The sequence below is a fragment of the Balaenoptera ricei genome, chromosome 5, assembly GCF_028023285.1.
Source record: "Balaenoptera ricei isolate mBalRic1 chromosome 5, mBalRic1.hap2, whole genome shotgun sequence".
Classification (NCBI taxonomy): domain Eukaryota; kingdom Metazoa; phylum Chordata; class Mammalia; order Artiodactyla; family Balaenopteridae; genus Balaenoptera; species Balaenoptera ricei.
Window position 1 is genome coordinate 28,714,915 of NC_082643.1, and position 25,007 is coordinate 28,739,921.

The following is a 25,007-nucleotide window of genomic DNA, read 5'->3' on the forward strand; positions in this document are numbered from 1 at the left end:
GAGAATGATGTTTGCTGTGGGTTTGTCATATATGGCCTTTATTATGTTGAGGTAGGTTCCCTCTGTTCCCACTTTCTGGAGAGTTTTTATCATAAATGGGTGTTGAATTTTGTCAGAAGCTTTTTCTGCGTCTATTGAGATGATCATATGGTTTTTATCCTTCACTTTGTTAATATGGTGTATCACATTGATTGATTTGTGTATATGGAAGAATCCGTGCATTCCTGAGATAAACCCCACTTGATCATGGTGTATGATCCTTTAGTGTGCTGTTGGATTCTGTTTGCTAGTATTTTGTTGAGGATTTTTGCATCTGTGCTCATAAGTGATATTGGCCTGTAATTTTCTTCTTTTGTGACATATTTGTCTGGTTTTGGTATCAGGGTGATGGTGACCTCATACAATGAGTTTGGGAGTGTTCCCCGCTCTGCTATATTTTGGAAGAGTTTGAGAAGGATAGGTGTTAGCTCTTCTCTAAATGTTTGATAGAATTCACCTGTGAAGCCATCTGGCCTTGGGCTTTTGTTTGTTGGAAGATTTTTAATCACAGTTTCAATATCAGGACTTGTGGTTGGTCTGTTCGTGTATTTATTTCTTCCTGGTTCAGTCTTAAAAGGTTGTACTTTTCTAAGAATTTGTCCATTTCTTCCAGGTTGTCCATTTTATTGGCATATAGTTGCTCGTAGTAGTCTCTCATGATCCTTTGTATTTCTGTGGTGTCAGTTGTTACTTCTTTTTCACTTCTAATTCTGTTGATTTGAGTCTACTCCCTTTTTTCCTGATGAGTCTGGCTAATGGTTTATCAGTTTTGTTTATCTTCTCAAAGAATCAGCTTTTAGTTTTATTGATCTTTCCTTCATTTCTTTTTCATTTATTTCTGATCTGATCTTGATGATTTCTTTACTTCTGCTAACTTTGGGGTTCTTTTGTTCTTCTTTCTCTAATTGCTTTAGGTGTAAGGGTAGGTTGTTTATTTGAGATTTTTCTTGTTTCTTGAGGTAGGATTGTATTACTATAAACTTCCCTCTTAGAACTGCTTTTGCTCCATCCCATAGGTTTTGGGTCATCATGCTTTCATTGTCATTTGTTTCTAGGTATTTTTTTATTTCCTCTTTGATTTCTTCAGTGATCTCTTGGTTGTTTACTGGCGTATTGTTTAAGCCTCCATGTGTTCGTATTTTTTACAGTTTTTTTTTCCTGTAATTGATATCTAGTCTCCTAGCATTGTGGTCAGAAAAGATGCTTCATACGATTTCAGTTTTCTTAAATTTACCAAGGCTTGATTTGTGACCCAAGATGTGGTCTATCCTGCAGAACATTCTGTGTGCACTTGAGAAGAAAGTGTATTCCTTTGTTTTTGGATAGAATGACCTATAAATCTCATTTTTCTCCATCTGGTCTAATGTGTCATTTAAAGCTCATGTTTCCTTATTTATTTTGTTTGGATGATCTGTCCATTGGTATAAGTAGGGTGTTAAAGTCCCCTACTATTATTGTGTTACTGTCGATTTCTCCTTTCATGGTTGTTAGCATCTGCCTTATGTGTTGAGGTGTTCCTATGTTGGGTGCATAAACACTTATATCTGTTATATCTTCTTCTAGGATTGATCCTTTGATCATTATGTGGTGTCCCTCCCTAGCTCTTGTAACAGTCTTTATTTTAAAGTCTATTTTATCTGATACGAGTATTGCTACTCCAGCTTTCTTTTGATTTCCATTTGTATGGAATATCTTTTTCCATCCCTTCACTTTCAGTCTGTATGTGTCCCTAGGTCTGAAGTGGGTCTCTTCTAAACAGCATAAATATGGGTCTTGTTTTGTATCTATTCAGTCAGTCTATGTCTTTTGGTTGGGGTGTTTAATCCATTTACATTCAAGGTTATTATCGATATGTATGTTCCTATTACCATTTTCTTAATTGTTTTGGGTTTGTTTTTGTGGGTCTTTTTCTTCTCTTTTGTTTCCCACTTAGAAAAGTTTCTTTAGCATTTGTTGTAAAGCTGGTTTGGTTGTGCTGAATTCTCTTAACATTTGCTTGTCTGTAAAGCTTTTGACTTCTCTGTCGAATCTGAATGAGATCCTTGCTGGGTAGAATAATCTTGGTTGTAGGTTTTACTCTTTCATCACTTTAAGTATATCCTACCACTCCCTTCTGGCCTGTAGAGTTTCTGCTGAAAAATCAGCTGATAACCTTATGGGGATTCCTTTGTATGTTATTTTTTGGTTTTCCCTTGCTGCTTTTAATATTTTTTCTTTGAATTTAATTTTTGTTAGTTTGATCAGTGTGTGTCTTGGTGTGTTTCTCCTTGGGTTTATCCTGTATGGGACTCTGTGCTTCCTGGACTTGGGTAACTATTTCCTTTCCCATGTTAGGGAAGTTTTCAACTACAATCTCTTCAAATATTTTCTCAGACCCTTTTTCTTTTCTTCTTCCGGGACTCCTATAATTCAAATGTTGGTGCGTTTAGTGTTGTCCTAGAGGTTTCTGAGATTGTCTTCCTTTCATTCTTTTTTTCTTTACTCTGCTCCTCGGCAGTTATTTCCACCACTTTGTCTTCCAGCTCTTTTATCCATTCTTCTGCCTCAGTTATTCTGCTATTGATTCCTTGTAGAGTGTTTTTAATTTCAGTTATGTGTTGTTCATTACTGTTTGTTTGCTCCTTAGTTCTTCTAGGTCCTTGTTAAATGTTTCTTGTATTTTCTCTATTCTGTGTCCAACAATTTGGATCATCTTTACTATCGTTACTCTGAATTCTTTTTTAGGTAGTTTGCCTACTTCCTTTTCATTTATTTGGTCTTGTGGGTTTTTATCTTGCTCCTTTGCCTGTAAGATACTTCTGTGTCTTCTCATTTTGTCTAATTTACAGTATTTGAGGTCTCCTTTCCCTAGGCTGCAGGGTCGTAGTTCCTCTTGCTTCTGTTCTCTGCCCGATGGTGGGGTTGGTCCAGTGTCTTGTGTAGGCTTCCTGATGGGAGGGACTGGTGCCTGCGTTCTAGTGGGTGAAGCTGAGTCTTTTCCCTTTGATGAGTAGGGCCGTGTCATGTGGTATGTTTTGGGGCGTCTGTGAGCTTAGTATGACTTTAGGTAATCTGTGTGCTGATGGGTGGGTTTGTGTTCCTGTCTTGTTTGTTGTTTGGTGTGAGGCGTCCAGCACTGGGAGCTGCTGGCAGTTGGGTGGAGTCGGGTCTTGGATTCAGATGGAGGCCTCCATGAGAGCTCTCAGAGATTAATCTTCCCTGGGGTTGGGAATTCTCTAGTGGTCCAGCATCCTGGACTTGGTGCTCTCACTCCAGAGCCTCAGGCCTGACTTTTGCTCAAGGGACCAAGACCCCGCAAGTTGCTCGTCCTGGCAATAAAGGGGATTTAAAAAAAAAAAAAAGACTAGCAACACCCCAGACAGGTAAGAAGTATAATCAAACAGAAACAGGAACAAAGAAACGTGCACACACACAAAAGAAACAAAAACAGAACCAAATAAATCAAATAGCAAGAGAACAACCAGACAAACAAAAGAACCCAAGAACGAAATCAAACAATTAAGAAGAAAGTTGACAAGAACCCAAAACCAAAGCAGAGTGCCAACTGAAGAGTGAAGCAAAGAAACAAAACAAACTGACAAAAATGATATTAAAAAAACAAAGAAAAAGGGGAAAGAAGACAACAACAGAAAAGCAGCGTAGAAACAGAAATATAAAAAAGATAAAACAGAAAACGTATTTAAAAAAAAAAGACAAACGAAACCCTGGAGAAATGGTAAAAACAAAATCAAACCAAAAAAAAAAAACCGGAAACAGGGAAACACACACACATGTAAAAGAAAAACAGTCAAATAAAACAAAAAAGCAAGAGAAAAACCAGACAAATAGAAGAATTCAAAAATGAAATCAAACAATTAGGATTAATACTAACAAAAACACATAACCTAAAAACAAAAGCAAAGCAGTGTGCCCACTGAAGAATAAAGCAAGGAAACCGAACAAATCTATAAAAATGATTAAAAAAATAGTAAAATAAAAAGGGAAAAACACAGGACAACAGAAAAGCAAAGAAGAAATGGAAATATTAAAAAATATATATTGACAAAAAATACAGGACAGGAACAGAACAACAGAAAAGCAAAGTAAAAATATAAATATATTCCAAAAAAAGATAAAAATATGTTATAAAACAAAGATCCAAAAGACTAAATAAAAATCTAAAACAACAAAGAAAAAAAAGAAAGTAAAACAAACCAAAAAGAAAAAAAGAAGAACCAACAACAGAATGAATCAAAACAATAAAATTAATAGTAATAATTATGTTTCCCTGGGGTCTCCGCTGTGAGGGTCCTTGCACACACTGTGAGCCACAGCCCCCCTCTGCCTCCCCCGGAGCCCCTCCTCTGCCTCTGGGCTGGTCTGTGGACCTGCTGTGGGCCCTGTGGGGACCCCTCCGACTCTAATGTGGCCCAGTTCCCACGTGTGCTGCCCCCAAAGTCCACAGCTGCCAGAGCTGGACCGTTTTCATTTGTGGGAACACTCATTGTCTACTCAGATGTTCCATAGACGCAGGGTCTTCCTAGCTGATCGTGGGGATTTAATCTGCAGCTTGTGCTGCCAGTGGAAGGATTTTCCATCCTCTTCCTTAGTCACCCCGTCCCTGGGGTTCAGCTTTGGTTTTATCCCCACCTCTACGTGTGGTCTGCCCGCAGGAGTCTGGTCCTGAGGCTGCCTTGGAGCTCTTGGGTCTGGCCCTGTGAGGACTGGGTACAGAGGTGGTATGACTGCTTGGATCTGCATTTGGAGCCCCAGCGGCACCAAATGCACAGGGTAGCCGTCGGCCATGGGTGCAAGAGATACGGCCTGAGTGAGGGCCTTTTCCGGCACCCAGCGTAAGGCATGTGAGGGCCAACCCTGGCTGGGGTTTTTCTGGCACCCGGCAGCAGGCATGTGAGGGCCAGCCCTGAGAGGGTGATGGTGTTTTTTTTTTAATTGCCCCGCAGCCGGCACATGAGGACCAGCTCTGAGGGGGCTTTTTTATGTCTCAGCAGCCAGCGCACAAGAGCCAGCCCTGAGCGGGCTTCTTTTATTGTCATTGGCAGGCGGTGACGTGGGGAGAGAGAGGTTACAATAGTGTCTCCTCTGCCTGCGGGGGACTTAGCAATAGTGCCCTGCTTCCGTGGCAGCCAGTCTTCCTCCACAGGCATTCCCTGCTGCGGATTTCCTCCCTCCCGTCCCCTCAGTCCGTCTTCCCACAGCCAACAGCACTTTTCACTCTGGGCCTGTTCTCCAATCCCCACACACCAGCTCTCAGCCCCCTTGCACACCTGTGAACACACATCCCAGTCTGGGTCACGTAGGGCCATTCTACGGGCCATCTGTGTGTTTCTTACTCTGTCCTGTCTGCTACGGATCAGCAGCTTCACCCTCTTCCAACAGCCTGAGATGCTTCCCTTCTGTCCCAATCGATTTCCCCGTCAGAGAGGGGGTTTCCCCAAATTCGAGAATCTCTTCTCTGCTTCAGTTCCCCCGCCCCAGGGTGCAGTCCCATCCGGCTTCCTCTTCTCCTCCCTTCTTTTTTTCCATCCTACCCAGTTATACAGGGATCTTTATACTCCTTTTCGGTGTCCAAGGTCTTCTGCTAGTTTTCGGCTGGTGTTCTGTGAGAATTGTTGCATCTATAGATGTATTCCTGATGCATCCATGGAGAGAGATCAACTCCACGTCCACCTACTCTCTGCCATCTTGAATCTCCCCAGAAGATTATTTTAAATTTTCCAATCAACATATAGACATAAGTCATACTGTTTTAATTTTTAATAAGGAAAGAGATAACCAGAAATTCTAGAAATGATTTTGTAACTCCCAAGATTATGCATATTCGGTACTGGATGGCCCTGGGTAGAATAGCGGTTTTTAGACTATGGTATAGAACTCCTGACCCAGGGGAATAAGCATGCGGAGCTTTGGGCCCCTCACCTTTTCTTTCAGGTTCAGTTTTGTCTGTTTCATTATTTGGATGCATGATTTGCCCAATTTACACCGCTAGTGGTAAAGCTCACTATACCCCAAATATCTGGTATTAATGTACAGCAGAGTTAAAAATGAATGATTTTACCTCCTCCGTCCCCTTTTTTCCTTATTGGCTTGATTGAGAGTACTTGTAATATAAAGAACTTTCACATTAGTTTATGAGAAATTTTTTTTATGAGAAATTTTTTACACTTTTAGTGCTGAAACCTTATTGGGTTGAACTGTATGAAATTCCTGATATTCAGCCATTTGACCTGTAAAAACAGCAAGTTCATGTGATTCCAACATAATGTTTCCTGGTTTAGGGAGGAATGGATTTGCTATTTGAATACATCCAAGGAATAGAAGTACTAAACTTATTAGAATTCCTTTTTTTTTTTTTTTCTATTTAAAATTTATGTATCTATTACTGAAAATAACACAACTTCTTTGAGAGTTAGGGAAATTTCTTAGACTACATAAAGCTATTCAAATAGTGATCCTCCCTTTGTATTTACAAAATGCTTAAAATGTTCCACATGTATGATATGACTTAACATGATTTAAGAACTAGTTTGGGTGAGAAAAGATGAATAAAGTATAGAAATTTTAAAAGGTGTTATTACTAAACACCATTATGTTGTACATATTGCTTTGTGCCAAATTTCTAACATAAATATTACCTTTTCTGTTAAATTCTCTTCTCCCCTAAAAATCTTAGATTTGAAATTCTTCAATCAAATAATTTTTCTAAAGCAGTACTTCTCACTGACTTTTTTTCCAGATCAGAAACACTTTAAACTGTGTTTGTTTTGCATAAAAATATAGCCAAACAAACTAATAGTCCAAGCAAAGACATTTCTGAATATAGACTTTATAATGTACTGTGACTATACTATTATCCAGATGACTTTTGATTGGGGAATTAGAGGGAACAGTGATTCGTAATACTCTTCCTCCTAAAAAAGTAATTAAACTGGGGGGGGTAAAATTCAGTCACAACTGATAGATTTTATTTTTCCTCTAGTCCTCAAACCCTTTTGGCTGGCATGAATAAATTTTTGTCTCAGCTTGAAATTACATTCAGAAGAGATCCAAACAACTATAGGCCAAGAATAAACAAACTCAATTCGATTAAGGTATGTAGAAAAATTACCTTAAATCACGGATAACTTCTCAGTGTAAATAATTGAAAAGCATGTTTTAAATTGAAGGCTGTGTCACTAAAATCTTATGTCATTTCATTAATTCTAAGATTCATGTTTTTCACATTTTAGTATCTGATGGCATACTTCAGTCTGATAGGTAGCAATTGTGATGTAGCTGCCATTGCTGCATTGTCTGTTTGAGTTGCACCCATTGTTGTACTGCTTGTGTTGAGTTTGCCATTTGTCTTCAGAAAGATTACACTTGAAACAGAAGATTTTACAAATACCTTAATATTTCTTACACATTTTGTGCACGCAGAAGAGCAACACATGATTAAAATGCATATTTTAAGAGTCTAAACAAACTTCTTCAATGAGCATTAAATTCTAAATAATGAAAAAACATTTTGTCAGTTAAATTGGCAGTGGTTTTTTTCTTCTTTGTAGTATGTAAAATAATTTTGTACCCTATACTTGATGTAGTCTGTGAAATATGGTTTTTAGAAGGCAGTCATTTCTTCATTGCCCAAAAAAAAAATGAATGCTAAAAAAGCATTTCTGTGTTTCTGGTATCCCTGCAATGCCTCTTTAAAATGCTGCTTACATTTCATGGCCCTCTAGCCATCGTCCTTAATACTTAGAAGCTTTAGAAGTATGTTAACACGTACCTGTCCTTTCATATTTGTACTTCTCTAGCTTTGCTACTAAAACGTGACCTCTTAGAAGGCAGAGACATGGTGCACATCATGTATTCTTAAGCACCTAACATAATATCTGGATGCCTTTAGCCTTCACTATATATTTTGTTTATAAATGTTTACTCTCTGGCCAGGATAATGAAATGGCAAGTTTTAAATTAAATTTGAAGAGTTTTCTCAGTTTTGAAAAGCATATTAAGCAGAAGAGAGGAACTAAATGTTAGAACACTTATTATGCACAGCTTAATTTTCATAAGAATTTCTTCTGAAGCATTACAAACACTTTGTGTTGTAGTTTTCTTGGGTAGAGACTTAGTTCAGTCCCCAGGTACACTTATCATTTTCTCTATATCCACTCATCCTAGACAGTCATACCTCAATCCTAATAAGGGAGCAAGCAGCTAGGCAAGTAGGTAGATGGATCATTACTGGCCAGTCTGTAGACAGTGCCGGGAAAAATTATTTTTATATACTTCTTGTGTAATAGGCAGTTCTCAAACTGACAGTGTTACTTTTTTACCAGAAGCTTAAAGTTAAAATGATAAAAATGGAATTTAATAGTTTTTCTGGAAACAATATTTTATATAACAAAGTTTTATATGTTTAAGTATTTTATGTAAAGGAATTTTGTGTGAGGTGTGCAGCAGGAAGGTGTCCAGGCAGTAGGGATGGGTAGCAGAGGTAGTAATCTTGCCTTTAAGTAGTGGAACCAGGCATATCCAGAAGCAGCCAGTGAGTGCAGAGGAGGTTGTATAGACACTTACAAACACTGCTAAGTAATTCTGCAGGTGAAAGTCTACCCTACCCTTACATGTAGGAGAATGGTGTTGATTTTTGTTGCTTCTCTATTTTATCTTTTAGGATGTAGAACAAAAGAAGAGTGGAAACTACTTTTTCTTGGATGATTAGAGTGAATCTGAGAATATTGATAAGCCATTTATTAGAAGAAACATTTACTGGGATTTTTGTCGAATAAAACTTAGATCAGGTTTTATGCCCCACATGCTCTGGAGATTGAAGTATAATTTACTTACTGTAACATAAAGCCAGTTGTGTTTTAAATTGCAGTCTGAATACGGCAAATGCCACTTTTCTGTTCTTGATGATAAGGCCCTTTTTGTGCATAACATTCTAATATGAAGACATTTCAGGCTATACAAATTACCTCCAAGTTTTCATGATGTACGGGGAAGATATTCAGTAGGTGTATTGTATATTCATGTACCAAGTGCTGAGCAGTGTTGCCCCCTTTTAAAAATCGTGAAAAAAGTTTCTGTACTTACATGGTTTGCCAAGTATGCCACTATAATGAAACTTATTTTAAAAACCGGTCAATGACGCCACTGATGAAATTTGATAAATAAACATCAGGATTATATATATTTGTTTTCAGTCTTTGCATTAAATTGTCAGTGTGTTTAGACTTCCAAAGGTAGATTATCTACTACAGAACACCACTGCTGGGAAAAGACTATTACCAACTTAAGCATTGTTGACAATGTTTTTGGTGCTTTTGAATATCTTTAGCAAAAAAATCATTTCAACACCCCCCCCCCAAAAAAAATCCTAACTTTACTCTGAATTAGGTGTAGCATTTCATAAGATTCTATATTCTGTAGTTATTCTCAAGGTAATGCCATTCTATAAACATACCTTTATGTAATCACTGATCAAGATTTTAGAAAAAGCATTTTAAAGAATATTTGTTTCCCTTAAAAATACAGTACAGGTTCAAAATCTTTAGAGTTGGTCCCTAAGCCTAAGCATCTGTGTATTTTTAAACTTCCACAGATTTCTGATGGGCAGCCAAGGACTGTGAGCCACTTACCTAAAGGCAACGTTAACGCAAAGCGGTCGGTCCCCAGATAGCAATACAGAGTACCCCCTTGGTGCCAAATATATTCATTTCCGGGTTTGGATATAAAGGATATTATCTATTTGACTTTTTTTCTTAGTTTTGGATAGTGTGTAGCAGGAGTTCTAAAGACTTATCCAAATTTCTTGAACAGTGGGATACCTGTAGTGTGAAACCACTTTCAATTATACTTCTGCCTAATGCGCTGAGCTGGAACTAACTTATACTACAAGTGAGGAAAAGAGTTTAGGAAAATTAGAAATTATTAAACAAAATTTAGAGCTTCTTGAAACAATAGAAGCTTTAATTAATATGCAAACAGTGGATAGAATGTATGGTTTAACTAAGCCCCATTAGGCCTTTTAAAAATATTGCTTTGAGTAATCCATAAATACATGTTTATTGTGAAATTTTCAAATATTACAGAAATATATGGAATAGAGTTACGATTTCCCTTTATTTTACCCTCCCAAATGTTACCAGTGTTTATGTTTAATAATATATATCCTTTCATGCTTTTTTTCTGTGCACTTAACTGTGAATATGTAAAGAGTTTGTTTTGTACATATATGGGATTATACTAAAATAAGTATTGCCTATTTTTAAAGATAGGTTAAATTTGAGTCATTATTTCAAATGTATTGAATAAAATAAGATAAAAGCTATTTTTATTTACTGATTCTGTATTATGTCCTTAAAATATTTGTATTATAAGAGCACAGCTCTTTCTACTTACTGCTGATAAAATATGTATCAATTGTATTATTTTTCATGTAAATGAAAATTTTAAAACAGATTTACATGTTACTTAAAATTTTGTATAGCAGTAGAAAAGGACAAAATTGTTAACACAAGGAAAAGGGTTTTTTTATAAAATCTGTTACCAACTCAAATACATCAATGCAGATGTTAGCTATTGAAAAGAATGAGACTGCTCAGTATATCCTGATTAGAGAAAATCTCTAAGCAAAAAAGCATGGTGCAACATAATTTATTATAATACACCACTGTTTATATGAAAATATACAAAATACTAAAATACACAGAAGGATACTCAAAGTTAATGCTTTGGGAAGGATAACTTGATGGTTAAGAACAGGGAATAAAGGAGACATATATTATACACCCATTACCTTTTGAATTGAAATTTTGTACATATAAACTGTTTATAGTCAACCTGGTGTGCAGCAGTCGTTACAAAAAGTGTTATCTATGTAATTTAAGTTAACCTAATTTTACACCATAGCATCTTGAAGTCGTCCAGTGCTTTCTCTCTTGCTTACAGATTCAATGTGCAGTTTGGTGTCTGGCATGTTGTTTGCCTACTGTATTGAAGGAATGAATCTACTCGCCATAGAGGTTCTGTGTTTCTGTAGGAAGACTGGATAACTACTTAGTTCTATCATTTCACTCATTCATTTAGATACACATGTCAATCCCTCAACCCCAGTGCCTGGTGTATTATGAGCGCCACGTGGTTCAGAAGAGACGTAGTTCTGGGTGGGAGAGTCAGAGGGGCTACATGAAGGAGGCAGCTCCCAGGGAAAGGAGCACCTATAATGATAAAAATGGTAAGAAAATCCATGTGAACCAGAACACAGGTCAGAGACAAGTCAGCATGCGCACTGAAGAGCTTAGTGAGAGGAAAGGATAATAATATAGGCAGATTGTAGTGGATAGTTCCAGCTCCCAACCCTGCATGTGCCCAAGTCTGTCTCCCGTATCTGCAAGTTTTCAGCTAATGAGACTGGCAGCCATGACCATCTATCTGTCCCTTCTCGTGGAGCAGAGCATTAGTGTCACTTCATGTCTGTGCCCTCTGGTTTCTGGTCTCCATTTTTGGCCCCTGATTTCTGAATATATCTTAGAAAATTGCAAAGAACTAAGTTACACAGTAACAGGCACGTCCCTAGATAGGCATAGCATTACTTTCTTACTCTACCTGAAGGCGTTTAATCCAAAACCAAGGTTTTCACGTAAAAGAAACTAGTGGACTTCCCTGGTGGCGCAGTAGTTAAGAATCCACCTGCCAACGCAGGGGACACGGATTGGAGCCCTGGTCGAGGAAGATCCCACGTGCCGTAGAGCAACTAATAAGCCCATGCACCACAACTACTGAAGACTGCACTCCTAGAGCCCGTGCTCCACAAGGGAAGCCGCCGCAATGAAAAGCCCGTGCACCGCAACGAAGAGTAGACCCTGCTCACCGCAACTAGAGAAAGCCCGCGCGCAGCAATGAACACCCAACGTAGCCAAAGATAAATAAATTTATTTTTTTTTTAAATGAAACTAGCTTACTACACAGAATTTTTTGAACTCGGAGGATCAATGTAGAAAACTCTTAACTTGATGTTCATACCAACAACTGTAGCTTCACTATTCTGAGTGCATGATTCACTTTCGGAAGAGCTTATAAATTATGGTCTGTGAAGGGAAGTTGGGTTTACTTTCTCTTTTGCAGTTTATTTACATCCTCATATCATTCCCTAGTCCTGCATTTAAGAGTCAACAAGTGAAAGTAAAACAAATATACTCAAAATGAAAAGCAGACCATTCTGCTTTTCTCTGAAAACTTTTAGAGAAACCCGGCATGGGGCACTTCTTGTGGCCCACTGGTCAGCCAGTCTCACCTTCTTATCCATCCACATCAAGTGACCAGTTCTGCAAGGGCTTCAACCAGCATCAACAGACATCTTTCTTGCTTTCTTCCCGATTAACTCTGTGGGAAGAGGTGCTGGCACTCAACACAGCTAACGGAGAAATGCTTCCCCCTTTTCCTCCGTCCTTTCTCCCTCTGATCCCTCCAAGGTTCTGTGATAGTTCACTCACCTTCTCAGGCAGCCCCAAACAACTGGCCTATAGGACTTGGGATCCCCCTTCCCAGCTTGCTGCCCCTGCACCTAAGTCACCTCCCTCTCAAACCCTGTGCTGAATGAAGCCTTTGTTTTAGGCTCTGCTTCCAGAGAAAGCCACTCTAAGATGAGAAAGTCCATAGTAGGTTAAATGAGTATTGACTAGCAATATTCTTAGGCGACTTAATGAAGAAATACAGCCTTAAGAAACTTGGGTTTTCAAAGTACTTAAGTATACTTGCTACCTCAGTTTTCAAATAAAACTTTCAAAGTGTTTTATCTAACTTAAAACTGAGTCATTTAATCTATAAATTATTCTTAGATATTCTGCACATCCCCACTTCATTTAATGACTGCTGAGAAAAATGATAGGACTAGCTCTCAAACCACTCAGAGCTAGGTTCAAATCCAAATTCTACCACTTACTAGTTGCGTGACCCATTTTACTATATATATAACGTAGGGAAAACAACAGCACTTACCCCATAGATTATAAATCCCGGGTGGTATTTAATTGCACACACACTAGATTTTCTGACTGGATAAGAACCAGGGCAAACAACTCTTTTAATTTTAGGAGTTTACTTAAACTCCTCTTAAGATTTACATGCTATATTACTTGGTTAAAGCCCTAGAACCAAAGAATCACAAGCAGAATCAAGAGACAAAATATATGCACACAGTTTTATATATAATGCAGCATCACATCATGAAGGGCATTTACTCTTATTTTATACATTCAGATATGTTTGAAACACTTCTTAAGGCTACAAAACAGAACATAGAAAAATAAACAGGAATATATTCAACACTTACAAAAAGTGATATGATAAAGAATATAAAGTACTATTTTCCTTTCAACACTTCAAAAGATGTATATATACTTTTTTTTTTACAAGTAACATCACAAATGATCACATCTTCACATGCTTTAAGTATTATTTGTACTCAGTGTAAGGCTATTATCATTTTTCATACATAAATTTTTTTCTAGCTCTGTAACAATGCAATTTTTAATCCATTCAAGTAAATTCAACCCCAAAGTCGCTGTTTCCCAGCATTAAGACATGCACCCACCCCTCTTGTAGGATTTTTCTAAAATTTGTATTTCAGGGGAGAAGAAAACCTAAATTAGTGGGAAATCCCAATTAGTGGGAGAGTTAAGTGGCTGCCACTAGTAGCAAAACCTTAGTTCTTTGAAACTGATATACTGGAACTGAGCCATTAAGATTGGAAACGACACAATAGCATTTAGACATTAAATAGGAAGCAAAATACAGTAAACAGAAATAGTGTAGCCAAATATGCAAATATGTAGTCTCTTCAGCTACACTAAAATGGACCTTGCTTAGTACCCATAAGTGAAAGACTAAGGTAAAATAAATGAGGCATAAATAAATATTGCTAGTTTCTAGGATGGCTGAATGTCTTCTAAACCAGAAATGGTTAGAAAGGAACTTTATTGCACCAAGTCAATCATAAGCAAGTTTGCAGTTCACAGGCATTATTCAACCTTGAGTCACAAAGGAAACACACTGCAAGAATATATACAGTCTGCATCAAATACGATAATGTATCAGTAGGGAAAACCTACTCCTGCCAGGCCAAGGCAGGGTCTGAGCTTAGGTCAGCCATGAAAATGAACATACGGGTTACCAGGAAACAGGACGAGGACTACACAGATGCTAGCATCCTGCCACCAACGGGTACGTGGAGCAAGAATTGAAGATTTATCTGAGAGGAACTGAAGAAGAGAAATATACGCAATGCTAAAAGGAAAGGGGCTGGAATCAAGTTTAGCAAAAGCAACTAAAATGAAAAGAAAGGGTGAGCTTTGGTCATTCTAAACATTTGTTCTTCAAAATGTGTATCATAATAGAGTAAGTTCCATAATTTCCAACTCAAAATACAAATGATTCTCACTTCTAAGCTTTTGCTTTTCTCTGAAACATTTTATCTCATGTCAACATACCATATGACTCAGTTAAAACGAAGGAGGACAAAAGCTTGCTTGGCCCTAGTGTGACCTCAGCATAAGGCAAAACCCCTGGACTAATATATTGATAACAAACCTAAAGGAAAAAAACAAAACTGACCTTCACGTAAAGACAATTTTAAAACTAATAATCAAAAGTCAGAGTTCTTTTATTCTTATTCCAGAGGTCACTGAGTAAAGTACCAACTGCTAAAGTTCTCTTCCAGCACTGTTTCCATCATGTCCTGGAGGTAAGTATGGGAAACAGGAAGCAAATCGGCATTTCCTTCAGGAATTACAGAGTATTCTGTTACTCAACTGAGGTAAGACAGAGTGACAATGAAGAAATCAACAGTATTCTTTCCTATCCAATTTTTAAACATTTCGAGAAGAAACTGGGACGATCAAATCCCAGTCAATAAAACAAAGGACACAGGAAATAGCGATTTCTTTTCGACTCCTGAGATCAAACTTACATTGAACTTTTAAATCTGGTCATTATATCTAATGTAATTTTCATTAAAATTATCAGGTAAGCTAATCCTACATGTACAAGCATGAGCTGAAAGTGGAGGACCCTCTCATCTTCTCATTCTGTAACAACTGTTGATGTTAACTAAGAAAAAAATTGCTTAAGCAGTACCTTCCCCAGTTGTTCTAGCTTAGAAGGTGACAACAGAAATTCCTTTCAACAGGTTCTCTCAAGAATTTTTTTCTTTTCCACACAACCATCCCAGTCTTTACAAATTTTTACCTAGCACCATCATAATAAAATGTTATCTTTCAAAGTGCTCTCTAAAATCCTATGTTACAAGACATCTACACACTAATCACTACTCAAATCAGCAGTTACAAAGACATTAGGTAATTAAAACAACACAGAGGTAAATAACCATTATTACAGTACAGTGGAGATTCACTGAGCCTAGCTGGCACCCAAACATTCCCGTAGGTTATCAGAGAACCCAGAAAACTCATCTGCTTCAGTTTGTCAAATTCAAGTGAATTGTATTTGCTTTTAAAGTAATTGCTTTTAAAAAAAAATCTACTTTTGGCTAGGTATATTACACATGGCATGCAAAGAGAAATTACTACATTATTTGCATAGCACTCAAAACTTCCTGATCAAAGCAGAACATAAAAAAGGGTAGAACTTCACATTGGTATGTACAAATAAGAAATATAAGCTACAGTTATTTTTACATAGTAACACAGATGAATGAATACTGTGTTAATTCAGAGAATCACATCTCCAAATGGGAACAGAGTGCAACATGCAAAGGGAAAGTCTGGCGAATACTGCAAGAGACTGGAAGGAAGCAGAATCAGAGACGTGTGACCGAAGGGGTGACGAGCTATTAAATGCAAACAAATCCACTGTCTAGCAGCATCCTCTAGAAAAGAACTCAAAGTCACAATCATCCTTTTTTGTACAATAGTTCCAGCCGTGACAAATTGAACATGCAAATGTAAAGTGGTACACATAACTGAGTGTGGTGCAAAGGGAAAAATGAAACACAGTAACTCTATAGAAACCTGTCAAGCTAAAAATTTTTAACATTTCTTCTCACAAAATATTTAAATCTGTCAGTGCATTAGTGTTAAAGTGGCATTAAAAAACTTCTGCAGTTTTAACAGATGCAGATTATTTTCAAAATGCATAGCATCTACATTTCTTTCGAGTAGGCACCATGATATTTACACCAGTGCTAAGAATTCTTGGTGGGAACAGCCATTTCATTAGATTTCCTATTATTTCTTAAACATCTATTCTTGTATGCAATCTCAAGTTCAACAAATACTCACCAAAATTCAAAAATATACCCTATGAATATTAAAAGAACTATATACAACATTTCTAAGACACAGGTTAATAGGCTGCCTTATGTGTAATATTAAAGAGAAGACATTATTCAAGTTTGACAGATATTGAGATGAAAGGCCTTTGGGTTGGAAGCATTTCAAAAGACAACAGTGTTTTAGGCTAAGAATTGTTTGAGCCCAGTTTATGACTAAGGCATTGCATAATAAAATATACATTTCTATTTGGTGCAATGTTATGTTTTGGAATCTATAGTGTGTCAAATGATGTATTTTGTCACTTTAGTAAACACTGTAAAGCACACATTTCCAACATTTGAAAATTAAACTTATATAAGGAAAAAAAAATCAAACACTAAATCTATAATGTTTTATATTAAGCTGTTTATAAAAAATACTTTAACAAACTTATTTCTTAACTTTTTATGGGGGCAGTCACCCGATAAATAGATTTTGAACGAAGAAAAATGGCAACACCAGGAATTCACCTGCCCCCTTAAACGCATATCCAAAATCTCTTGTCCAGAATGAGAGTGAGGGTAAAGGGGGAGGGGAGGAGAGAGTTCCAATTTGGGTTTTTATTTTAATGTATTTTTTTAAAGACTTCAGAAACATTCCACCTAAGAAAGGGCTTCTGCTCTAAAATGCCGCAACACCATCAAGTGTGCTGTCCCCGATGGCCATCTCCCACCCCTGACCTCCTCCTATCCCCCCTGTAGGGCCGTCCTCTGGCATTCCGATGGTACTGATAACCTTCCTCTCGGCTCCTGCTTGCCTGCCCTTTCCAGGACTCCTCCCCTCTCGCATGAGGGTAGCCCCCCCTACCAGAATAGCCCCAATCACTTTTGTACTTCCTGCCTCCGTAAGTCTGATTATAGAACTGCTTGGACCGACCACTTCTCAGGATGTCAGACACCTCGCTTTCATCCTCTGAGCTCTCTTCTTTTGGTCTCGGCACCCTGCTGTCCACAGAGCTGGCCCCACTGACCACGTCGGCAGCAGCCTTAGGATCTTTCACTTTTTCTGGTTTTTCTTTCAGACTCGGAATGGTCCTTTTAGGCTCAAGTTCAACGGGCACGGTTTCTCTCTCTCTGTTTAGAATCTGAGCGGGAAGATGAGCCTTTCCCTCTGCTACAGGAGGGACGGGAACCAGTGCCAGATCTGCCTTAGGTGTCTGGGATGACTGCTCCGCCTGGCCTTCGTGCTCGCTCACACTGGCTTCAGGGAGAGGACGGGTGTCTTCACCTCCAGCCTCGGGAAACTCGTCTGCTGCTGAAACCGAAGCACATTCTTTAGAAAGATCCAGATTTTCCAGGGGCAGATCCAATTCTCCTTTCTCATCAGAGGGCAGAACAATATTCTGCCTCATTACTGGATTTTCTATGAATCCCTGAAAAGGGTACCCATACCAAACGTGAGGAAAGAAAGGAGGTGCGATGGGAACCGGGCCTAAGAATGGGTTCGGCCCAAAAGATGGCTGCGGGAACATGTTCTTGCCGCTCAGCGACTCTTCATATTCAGCGTGAAGAAGCTGCCCAGAGTTTTCAGATTCCAGGTCGGCCTGATAAGACAACTGCCCGTGACTTTCAGACACCTGAGACGGAGGGATAACCAGGGCTGAAGAGAACGTCGGCGGTCCAGTCTCTGCCTGTGGCATCTGACCGTTGACACTGGCCTCAGGCGGCCCGGGGAAGTGAGCGTCCGGACAGGTACAGTCACTTTCATTCGGAGCGGAAGGGCCTTCTTGGAACCAAGGGTTTTGAGGATACATAGGGACAGGGACCTTTGGGTACATCCTGCAGGCCGCCAGGTAGGCCTGGTGCAGAGGGTACAGGTAAGAATGTGGGGCCCACATAGGGCAACTATACGCCTACAAAAGACAAGGAAAACCAGTAAGATAAACAATACAGGGGGCGGGGAGAAGTTCAGAGTGGGCTCAAGATAAGTTTCTCATGCCTGCAAAGACCATAAACTGCAGTCCAAATACTAGGTCACACTGATACACAACATGCAAAGGAATTACAAAATTAAGTCACGGCTATGAGACGCCATTCCTTGTTCCTATCCTGAAACCAACTCCAAGTCCCGCTACAGAGGTTTGAAAGGAGACGGAGTGATGAACCCACCTACAGATTATCATGATCATTAATTCCATCCTTCAGGTCTAACTGCACAGAAGTAATCTGGGGTGATACAGATCTCAGAAACAACCACCGTCAATCAAGCACTCGAGCCTCCAACTTCCAGTCTCTCGATCACTGGCTGTTTAGCTTGACCTGCATTCATTCATGTTCTGGCTCTACCACTAACTCAATGTGTGACCCCGTGCCAACTAGTTACCTAGTCTAGACGTGTTCTACCATAAAAACGCTGGTACAGAAGTAGGTGACCTCCAACATTTGGACTCCACAGTCAGAGGAGATCCCAGAGCAATCCAACTGCAAGGATTAAAGTCAGACCTCTAGTCAGATAAGGATAAACACCGAAAATGAAATACTCCAAATCCTTCCCCTGCAAAAGGTTCAGCTAAACACCAAAACACGAAGGAAAATTTACCAGACAACTGACTAATTAACCAATCAGCTATAGCCAACATTAACTAGATAAATATAAACTACGCATGAATGCAGCAGATGGAGAAATTAATCAAGTCTCCTTTTAGGAACGGGTCCGTAGGCCCCACACGGTAGGGCACTTCATTTCATGTATTAACAGCCTAGAACCCACAGAAACGAATCCAAGACAGCAGACAACACAGCACTGACGAGAGAAGAGTTCTCCAGCTCCTTCTGAGACAAGCCGTCTCCAGGCTGATCCCCTCCCACGGGGAGCTCTGCTCTGCTAGGGGGCTCCACCTTCCACGCGTGGCCTCCTCTCCGCCTTTCAGGCAACTGAGGCAGACAGAAGAAGAGCATCATCCCCATTCCATACGTGAGAACAGCTGGGCCCAGACACCCTCAATGACTTGCCCGGGGCCATACAGATAAAGAGTGCAGGAGCGAAACTTCAAACCCAGACCTTCCACCTAATTCCTCAGGAGAGCGCTTTCACTAGGCTGTTTCCCGAATATACTCACAGGGTTAAAGCACTGCCAATTAAAAGGAAAAGCAGGCAAATACTGGAGCCTCAATCACCTCTAAAAACAAACTGTATGGTACCGAAAATGCCACTTCTTAAAACAGTGAGATTTAGTAAACCTTAGGTTATTGACCAACAGGATAAGAGTTAAGATGATTTAAATGGTAATAATTTAAAACAGTATTAACTTAAATAACTTAAAATAACTTGAAAATGATAAAATGTAAATACCTTTACACCAAGATTGAAGAAGAATCGAAGGATGTTCTTATCTGAAAATAAGTAACATCATCACTCACTAAAATTATACATTCACAAAAAGCTTTTGTTCATTATCCTCAAATGACATATAGTTCTAAGGACAATTTTGCCTACTTGGATTGTTTTTCTCTAGCCTATGATATGAAACATATATTAAAAATTGTAATATAACCAACACCAGACTCTGTTACTGCAGGGTAATTCCAGAGTCAACATGCTTTATCTAGTCTAACATCCATGCCCCAAAATGGCTTAAATTGAGATTTTTATGACTAAACTTAAATCTGTGCAAGGAAAACTCAGGTGCTCACTGCATTTCTTTTTTAAACTTCTCTGTGGGGATTAAAATATTATGAAATAAAATAGTTGGGGGTAGGAGTAAAAATCAACATAAACCTAAATCATTAACAAGATTAGTAGGATCATACTAGCTCAGGTATTCATTTGACATTAGCCGGTTACCCTCAGACACAAACATCAAACCACTGACTAATAAAAGAAAATCATCCACAAAAATCCAAGTAAAGAGCACAGAGAGTCACTACATTACTCCTTCAGTTTTTCAAATAGGAAATCTTGCAAACTAAACTTTCTTAAAAAAAAAAAAAGACGAATTTAAAAAGAATTCCTTAAAAAATCTATACTATTGCATGCAGTACTATAACGACAGCTATTATGTATTCTATTCATTCTCCTCTCCAGTTTTTTCATGGACGAAGTAATATGAGTAGTTCCAAACACCAAACCACTGATGTGGAAACTCAGTACTGTTTAGTTATCTGGTTAGTAACACTATTAAGATTTAATTCAAAATGGTTTCAGACTGTTTTTGAAAAAATGACAGGGGCAGGGGAGTAAGGGGAGGGGCTGCTGCTATAAATAATAGTTTATATATTACTAAACATATGAAAACACACACCAATCAAACAGAAGCTGAAACAGGAGTGATGAGCGACTAACAGCTGAACCTCTGCCGTCCTCCCCAAGCAAGTCCTTTGGCTTACTCAGCAACATGACCTCTGTCCTCTACTTACATTTCTCACTGAACCTGTACCAGTACTTCATAAATAAAATCAGCTTGAACTCGGAGAAGGAGCTCACCTTTAGGCAGGTCCTCCCCAGTGTGACACAGTGAATAAGGTGGTGCAATGGCTCGATCTCCCTTTTCGTTACAAGGAAACCCAGGATAGAGTGGGTCTTGGTAAAGGCTCAGTGTCTGAGGCAAAGGCATCAAGGGCTGGTTAACGGCCTGTATTGACACAGGAACTGGAGAGGGTGTTAAATGAGCTTGGGACACAACAGAATCAGGTCCAGTGGTCAGAGTCTGTGTCACTGACAGAACAGGAATTTGAGCAGGGACACCTACAAAAGAAAGGGAAAGGAATCAAAAGCTATAAAGAGGTAAAAATAATTCTCTACAAATATAAGTTTACATTAAGCTAAAAGGCGAAGAATGCTATAAAACTGTACAGCTAGTAAAACGGTGTGTGTTTAAGCAATCTAAAGAAGTACTAACGTCAACCAAACAAGCTCCTGGACACAAAGGAGGAAATAAGCGCCCAGAAAACAAGCTTTGAGTCAGTATCTTCTAATAACAGCTCTTATGAACAAGACACGGAGCCTGGCAGAGAGCTGGCCCACGGGGGTGAACACTGCGCTGCCAGCACTGGGCAAGCAGAGCTCACACAGCTGCCCCCGAGACTGGGAGGGCGCACGTCACACGAGCACCGCAGGCAGCTGGGAGCAGAGCAGGGCTCTGGGGGGCTCCACACGCCTAATCCCGCTCGGAGGGCAAGCTCACACTCAAGAATTTCAAGACCTGGAAGGCTTTTGCTGGTGGATTCACCGAACTTTTAAAATTTTTATCTAACCTGTTGGTCCAAAAGTTGTAGGTTCACTTGGCCAGGCTGGCACAGTGGCTGGTAAAGAAGGCACGGCAGGAGTTAGATGTACCTCTGGAGACACTAGAAGGGGAGCTGGATTGGACAGACACACATGTTCTGCTGGCTTCTTCAAGAAGAGGGGGTGGAAAAAGACGAGAGTTCATTTTGCTTAACACTAATTCAACCACCACAGGTACCTTGAGTTGCCTGCCTTTTACACACAACTGTGGTTTCTACATACATGGTCTTTCTTCTGGTCTTCGAAATGAAAGAAAAAAACACAGTAGCTGAAAACTCCATACTAACAAATGTGATCCTAACCAGTGATTTGCCCACCAAAAGTCAGAGAAGTCACTGGCAGGGTTAGAAACAAACTACAAAGCAACCTGAACACAATGCTCTTAAGGCAAGAAAGCAAAATCATTGAAATCACCCTGAAATTCATGAGTTTAGAAGCTCCTCACACAAAGACTTAGCATAAAACTGTACACTTTCCACCTGACACGAAGGATGTAACTGAAAGGCAAAGGACAAGAACTTTCTCTGCTCCTGTATTAGATCAAGAACCAAAATCATCTGCTAGAACTCAGGTTCCTTCATCATTCAATCTGTAAATTGGTGGTACTGCACTTTAGATGTTTATTTTTCTAATCTCTTCAATCATTACATTCCCTCCCTTCTATGAAATAACTGTTAAGCATGCAGAGTTGTCTAACTCTTTTTTAAAGTTTTGAAATAAAACAGAAATTCATAATTTCCCTTCAAAAATCTCATATTCAAGCCAACTCACCACAAAGGCAACACAAGGTGCCAGATACAAACTTATTCAAAATCAATTCAGAAGAATGGCTTCTATGTCCAGACAATGGTGATTATAAAAATAACATTCCATTAAAACTTGAGAACATTCTAGACTAACCAAGAACAGAATGAGAGAAAAATCGTAATTGTATTCCAAATTATGAAACTAGATAGAGTAAATTCTCCCATTTCCTGTATTTTCTTTTTTAATGATGACAGTAAGAGTTAAGAAATCCAGGGAATGGAGCATTCAATGTCAAATGCTACAATGTACTTACTTGTTCTGTAGGAGGTGGGCACTCTAATTTCTTTGACGGTGATGTAATTCTTGAACATTTATCATTGCTAATATTCTTTGGAAGCACCAAAAAAAAAAAAAAAGCACACTTTTGCATTTCAAAGACCCACATTCTGGGGTAACATGGCCGCCTTTACAGCCCACCCTACTCGCACCTGCCTGAACCCTCTGACGACCAACTACTCTTTTCCACTGTACCTGGGCTCCAACAGGTAGGGGATTTTGCCTCCACATCTTCATCACATCAGACTACTGGGCAGTTTTTATCGGGGGCATGGTTTCAAAACAGCACTTTTCCCTTACAAATCTCAATCTACTATAGAGTAATGGAAAGTAAAAGCTAAGCTATGTTCCACCAATTCAGACAGGTCATTGTAAGGTACCCTTGAAGAAACGGTTATAATTTGTGAGTGAATTCTCCTCAAGCACTGTAATTTTTTCTCAATTTTCTTCTGCTTTTCTACTTCCCTAACACTTTGTTATAAAATGATGAAATCATCTCCATCTCCTTCTACACTATCACAATGTTAAGGAAAAAGAAAGAGACGCAATTAGTATTTAAAACGTTTACCTCCAGTGTGCCTGGCTCGGGCTTTTTATCCAAGGGAATATGTCCATGGACAGAGTCTATAACAGATCAGAATAAAAAAGACGGCATCATTCGCTAGTTAGGTGTGAAGACACAACAATAAAACGTGAAGACAGAGAAAGCCAAAAGTACCATTTGAACCATGTTTAGTCAGTGGATAATAGAGTTTTCAGAATAACACAATGTGCTTTATGTAGCTTGAGTCAATGATTCTCTACAACAGTGAGACGTGACAGTACATTGCTTAATCATTTAAAAAGTAAGTTCTTTTCCCCACGTCTGACTTTAAGCCAGAAACAGATCTCTCGCATCTGCTTTCAAATGATGAAATAACATACCTTTATCTTTTCTTTCTTCGGTGTCCATTCTCCGCCTGCTTCCTTTTCTATCGCTTCCATGTGATGATTTTCTCTGGACGCCTGGGTTGCTACCCTGAGAAGCTGACTGGCTGACTGATGAGCTCTTAAAATAAACAAAACCCAACACTTTGGGTTAGAGATTTACTCACAAATATATGAACAAAATCTTCTAATTAACCTTATTCTTCATACATCTAACTAAAACTCTCAAAATTCATAGCCCTGTATCTTTATACTTCCCAAACTACAAAAAAATAGGACCTAAGGTTCATATTACATACTCTATAGTAATCAGCTTACTAATAAGGTAATCAGACGCTTTGGTCTAAATTAGTACGACGACTTCTTCGTATGCCCATACTTCAGGAAGCCACCCTGACCAAACCTTCACTTTGCAACTTACACTTCCATTCTCTGCACAAAGAATAGCACCCTTCATACCAACCTTCAAAAGCAGCCATAGCTGAGCCACAGCCCTTGGTGGGGGAGAAACACCCAAGTGCAAACGGGCAGATACAGTGCACTAGGACGCTTACCACTGACACGCTACTGTCAGCAAATCTCCCAAGCTCCACGTGAGCTCCAACTTCTAACTGGTGAAACATGGGGATTGGAATAAGCCTGGCTTCTCAGCTAAATCACCACTGAAGGTCTCTCCTCTTCTAGCATCTGTGAGTAAGTGCTGCACACGGCTGAGAAGAGGACTTCAGCCCTCTGTGGCAGGCGTTTTCTACAAGACAAACCTGAGTCGCTATCAAGTCCAAGACAGAATCAAATGCCTGTTTAAAGACAATGAGTACGAAGACCCCATTTTAACAATCAAAACATTTCACAATCTATTCCCACATTACAGTAGTTGTTTCTCCCCATTCACTAACTGAAAAGAGGACAAAAAGCTGTGAGTAGAAACTTAAATGATTTGTAGTTTTTTAATTTTCTAAATATTATGGAAAAATAACATATCACAGAGATAAATATACTGAGACTAAAGACCATGCCTAATTCACATATGAATTTGGGCATTTCTTCCAGTAATTCCTAAACTCCAATCCCTGTGCCAGACTGAACTATATATATACTGTTCCAGGTCAGCTGTTTTCAACTGAGCATCTCATACCTCTAAAGGATCCAATGGAGGCCAGAGTACAAAAAATTGAGTGTGTGGGGCTTTAATGTTTTATACTGGTATAAATATATATACCTGTATACATATTATACATATTGAGATAGATATATATATATATATATATATATACGCCAATATATGTATCATACATAATATATATATATTGGGTAGCATCCTGTAACATTCCATTTTGTTTGTTTAACCCACTGTTAAGAAAGCGTTCCAACCACCACTCTCCATCACAGGTCATTCGGTATCACTTACCGATATTT

General features: G+C 38.9%; 2 protein-coding genes across 5 annotated transcripts in view; one reads left to right on the forward strand and one right to left on the reverse strand.

Moving 5' to 3' along the window:
- The window catches only part of ABCE1 (ATP binding cassette subfamily E member 1), a 35,145-nt gene extending 25,930 nt beyond the window's left edge, over window positions 1-9,215 (forward strand). For both annotated transcript variants that reach the window (XM_059922550.1, XM_059922552.1), the window contains exons 17-18: window positions 7,019-7,130; window positions 8,699-9,215. In XM_059922550.1, the coding sequence (XP_059778533.1) occupies window positions 7,019-7,130; window positions 8,699-8,746 (160 nt within the window). In that variant the 3' untranslated portion in view covers window positions 8,747-9,215. The remainder of the gene's footprint in view (window positions 1-7,018; window positions 7,131-8,698) is intronic.
- A 2,728-nt stretch (window positions 9,216-11,943) lies between these two features.
- Window positions 11,944-25,007, reverse strand: part of OTUD4 (OTU deubiquitinase 4) — a 41,815-nt gene continuing 28,751 nt past the window's right edge. The window contains exons 15-21 of one of the 3 annotated variants that reach the window (XM_059922558.1): window positions 23,589-23,712; window positions 23,233-23,288; window positions 22,642-22,716; window positions 21,551-21,689; window positions 20,781-21,041; window positions 19,650-19,690; window positions 11,944-18,210 (exon numbers count right to left, since the gene is read on the reverse strand). In XM_059922558.1, the coding sequence (XP_059778541.1) occupies window positions 16,999-18,210; window positions 19,650-19,690; window positions 20,781-21,041; window positions 21,551-21,689; window positions 22,642-22,716; window positions 23,233-23,288; window positions 23,589-23,712 (1,908 nt within the window). In that variant the 3' untranslated portion in view covers window positions 11,944-16,998. The remainder of the gene's footprint in view (window positions 18,211-19,649; window positions 19,691-20,780; window positions 21,042-21,550; window positions 21,690-22,641; window positions 22,717-23,232; window positions 23,289-23,588; window positions 23,713-25,007) is intronic. The other 2 variants (XM_059922560.1, XM_059922559.1) reach the window with 2 other exon arrangements.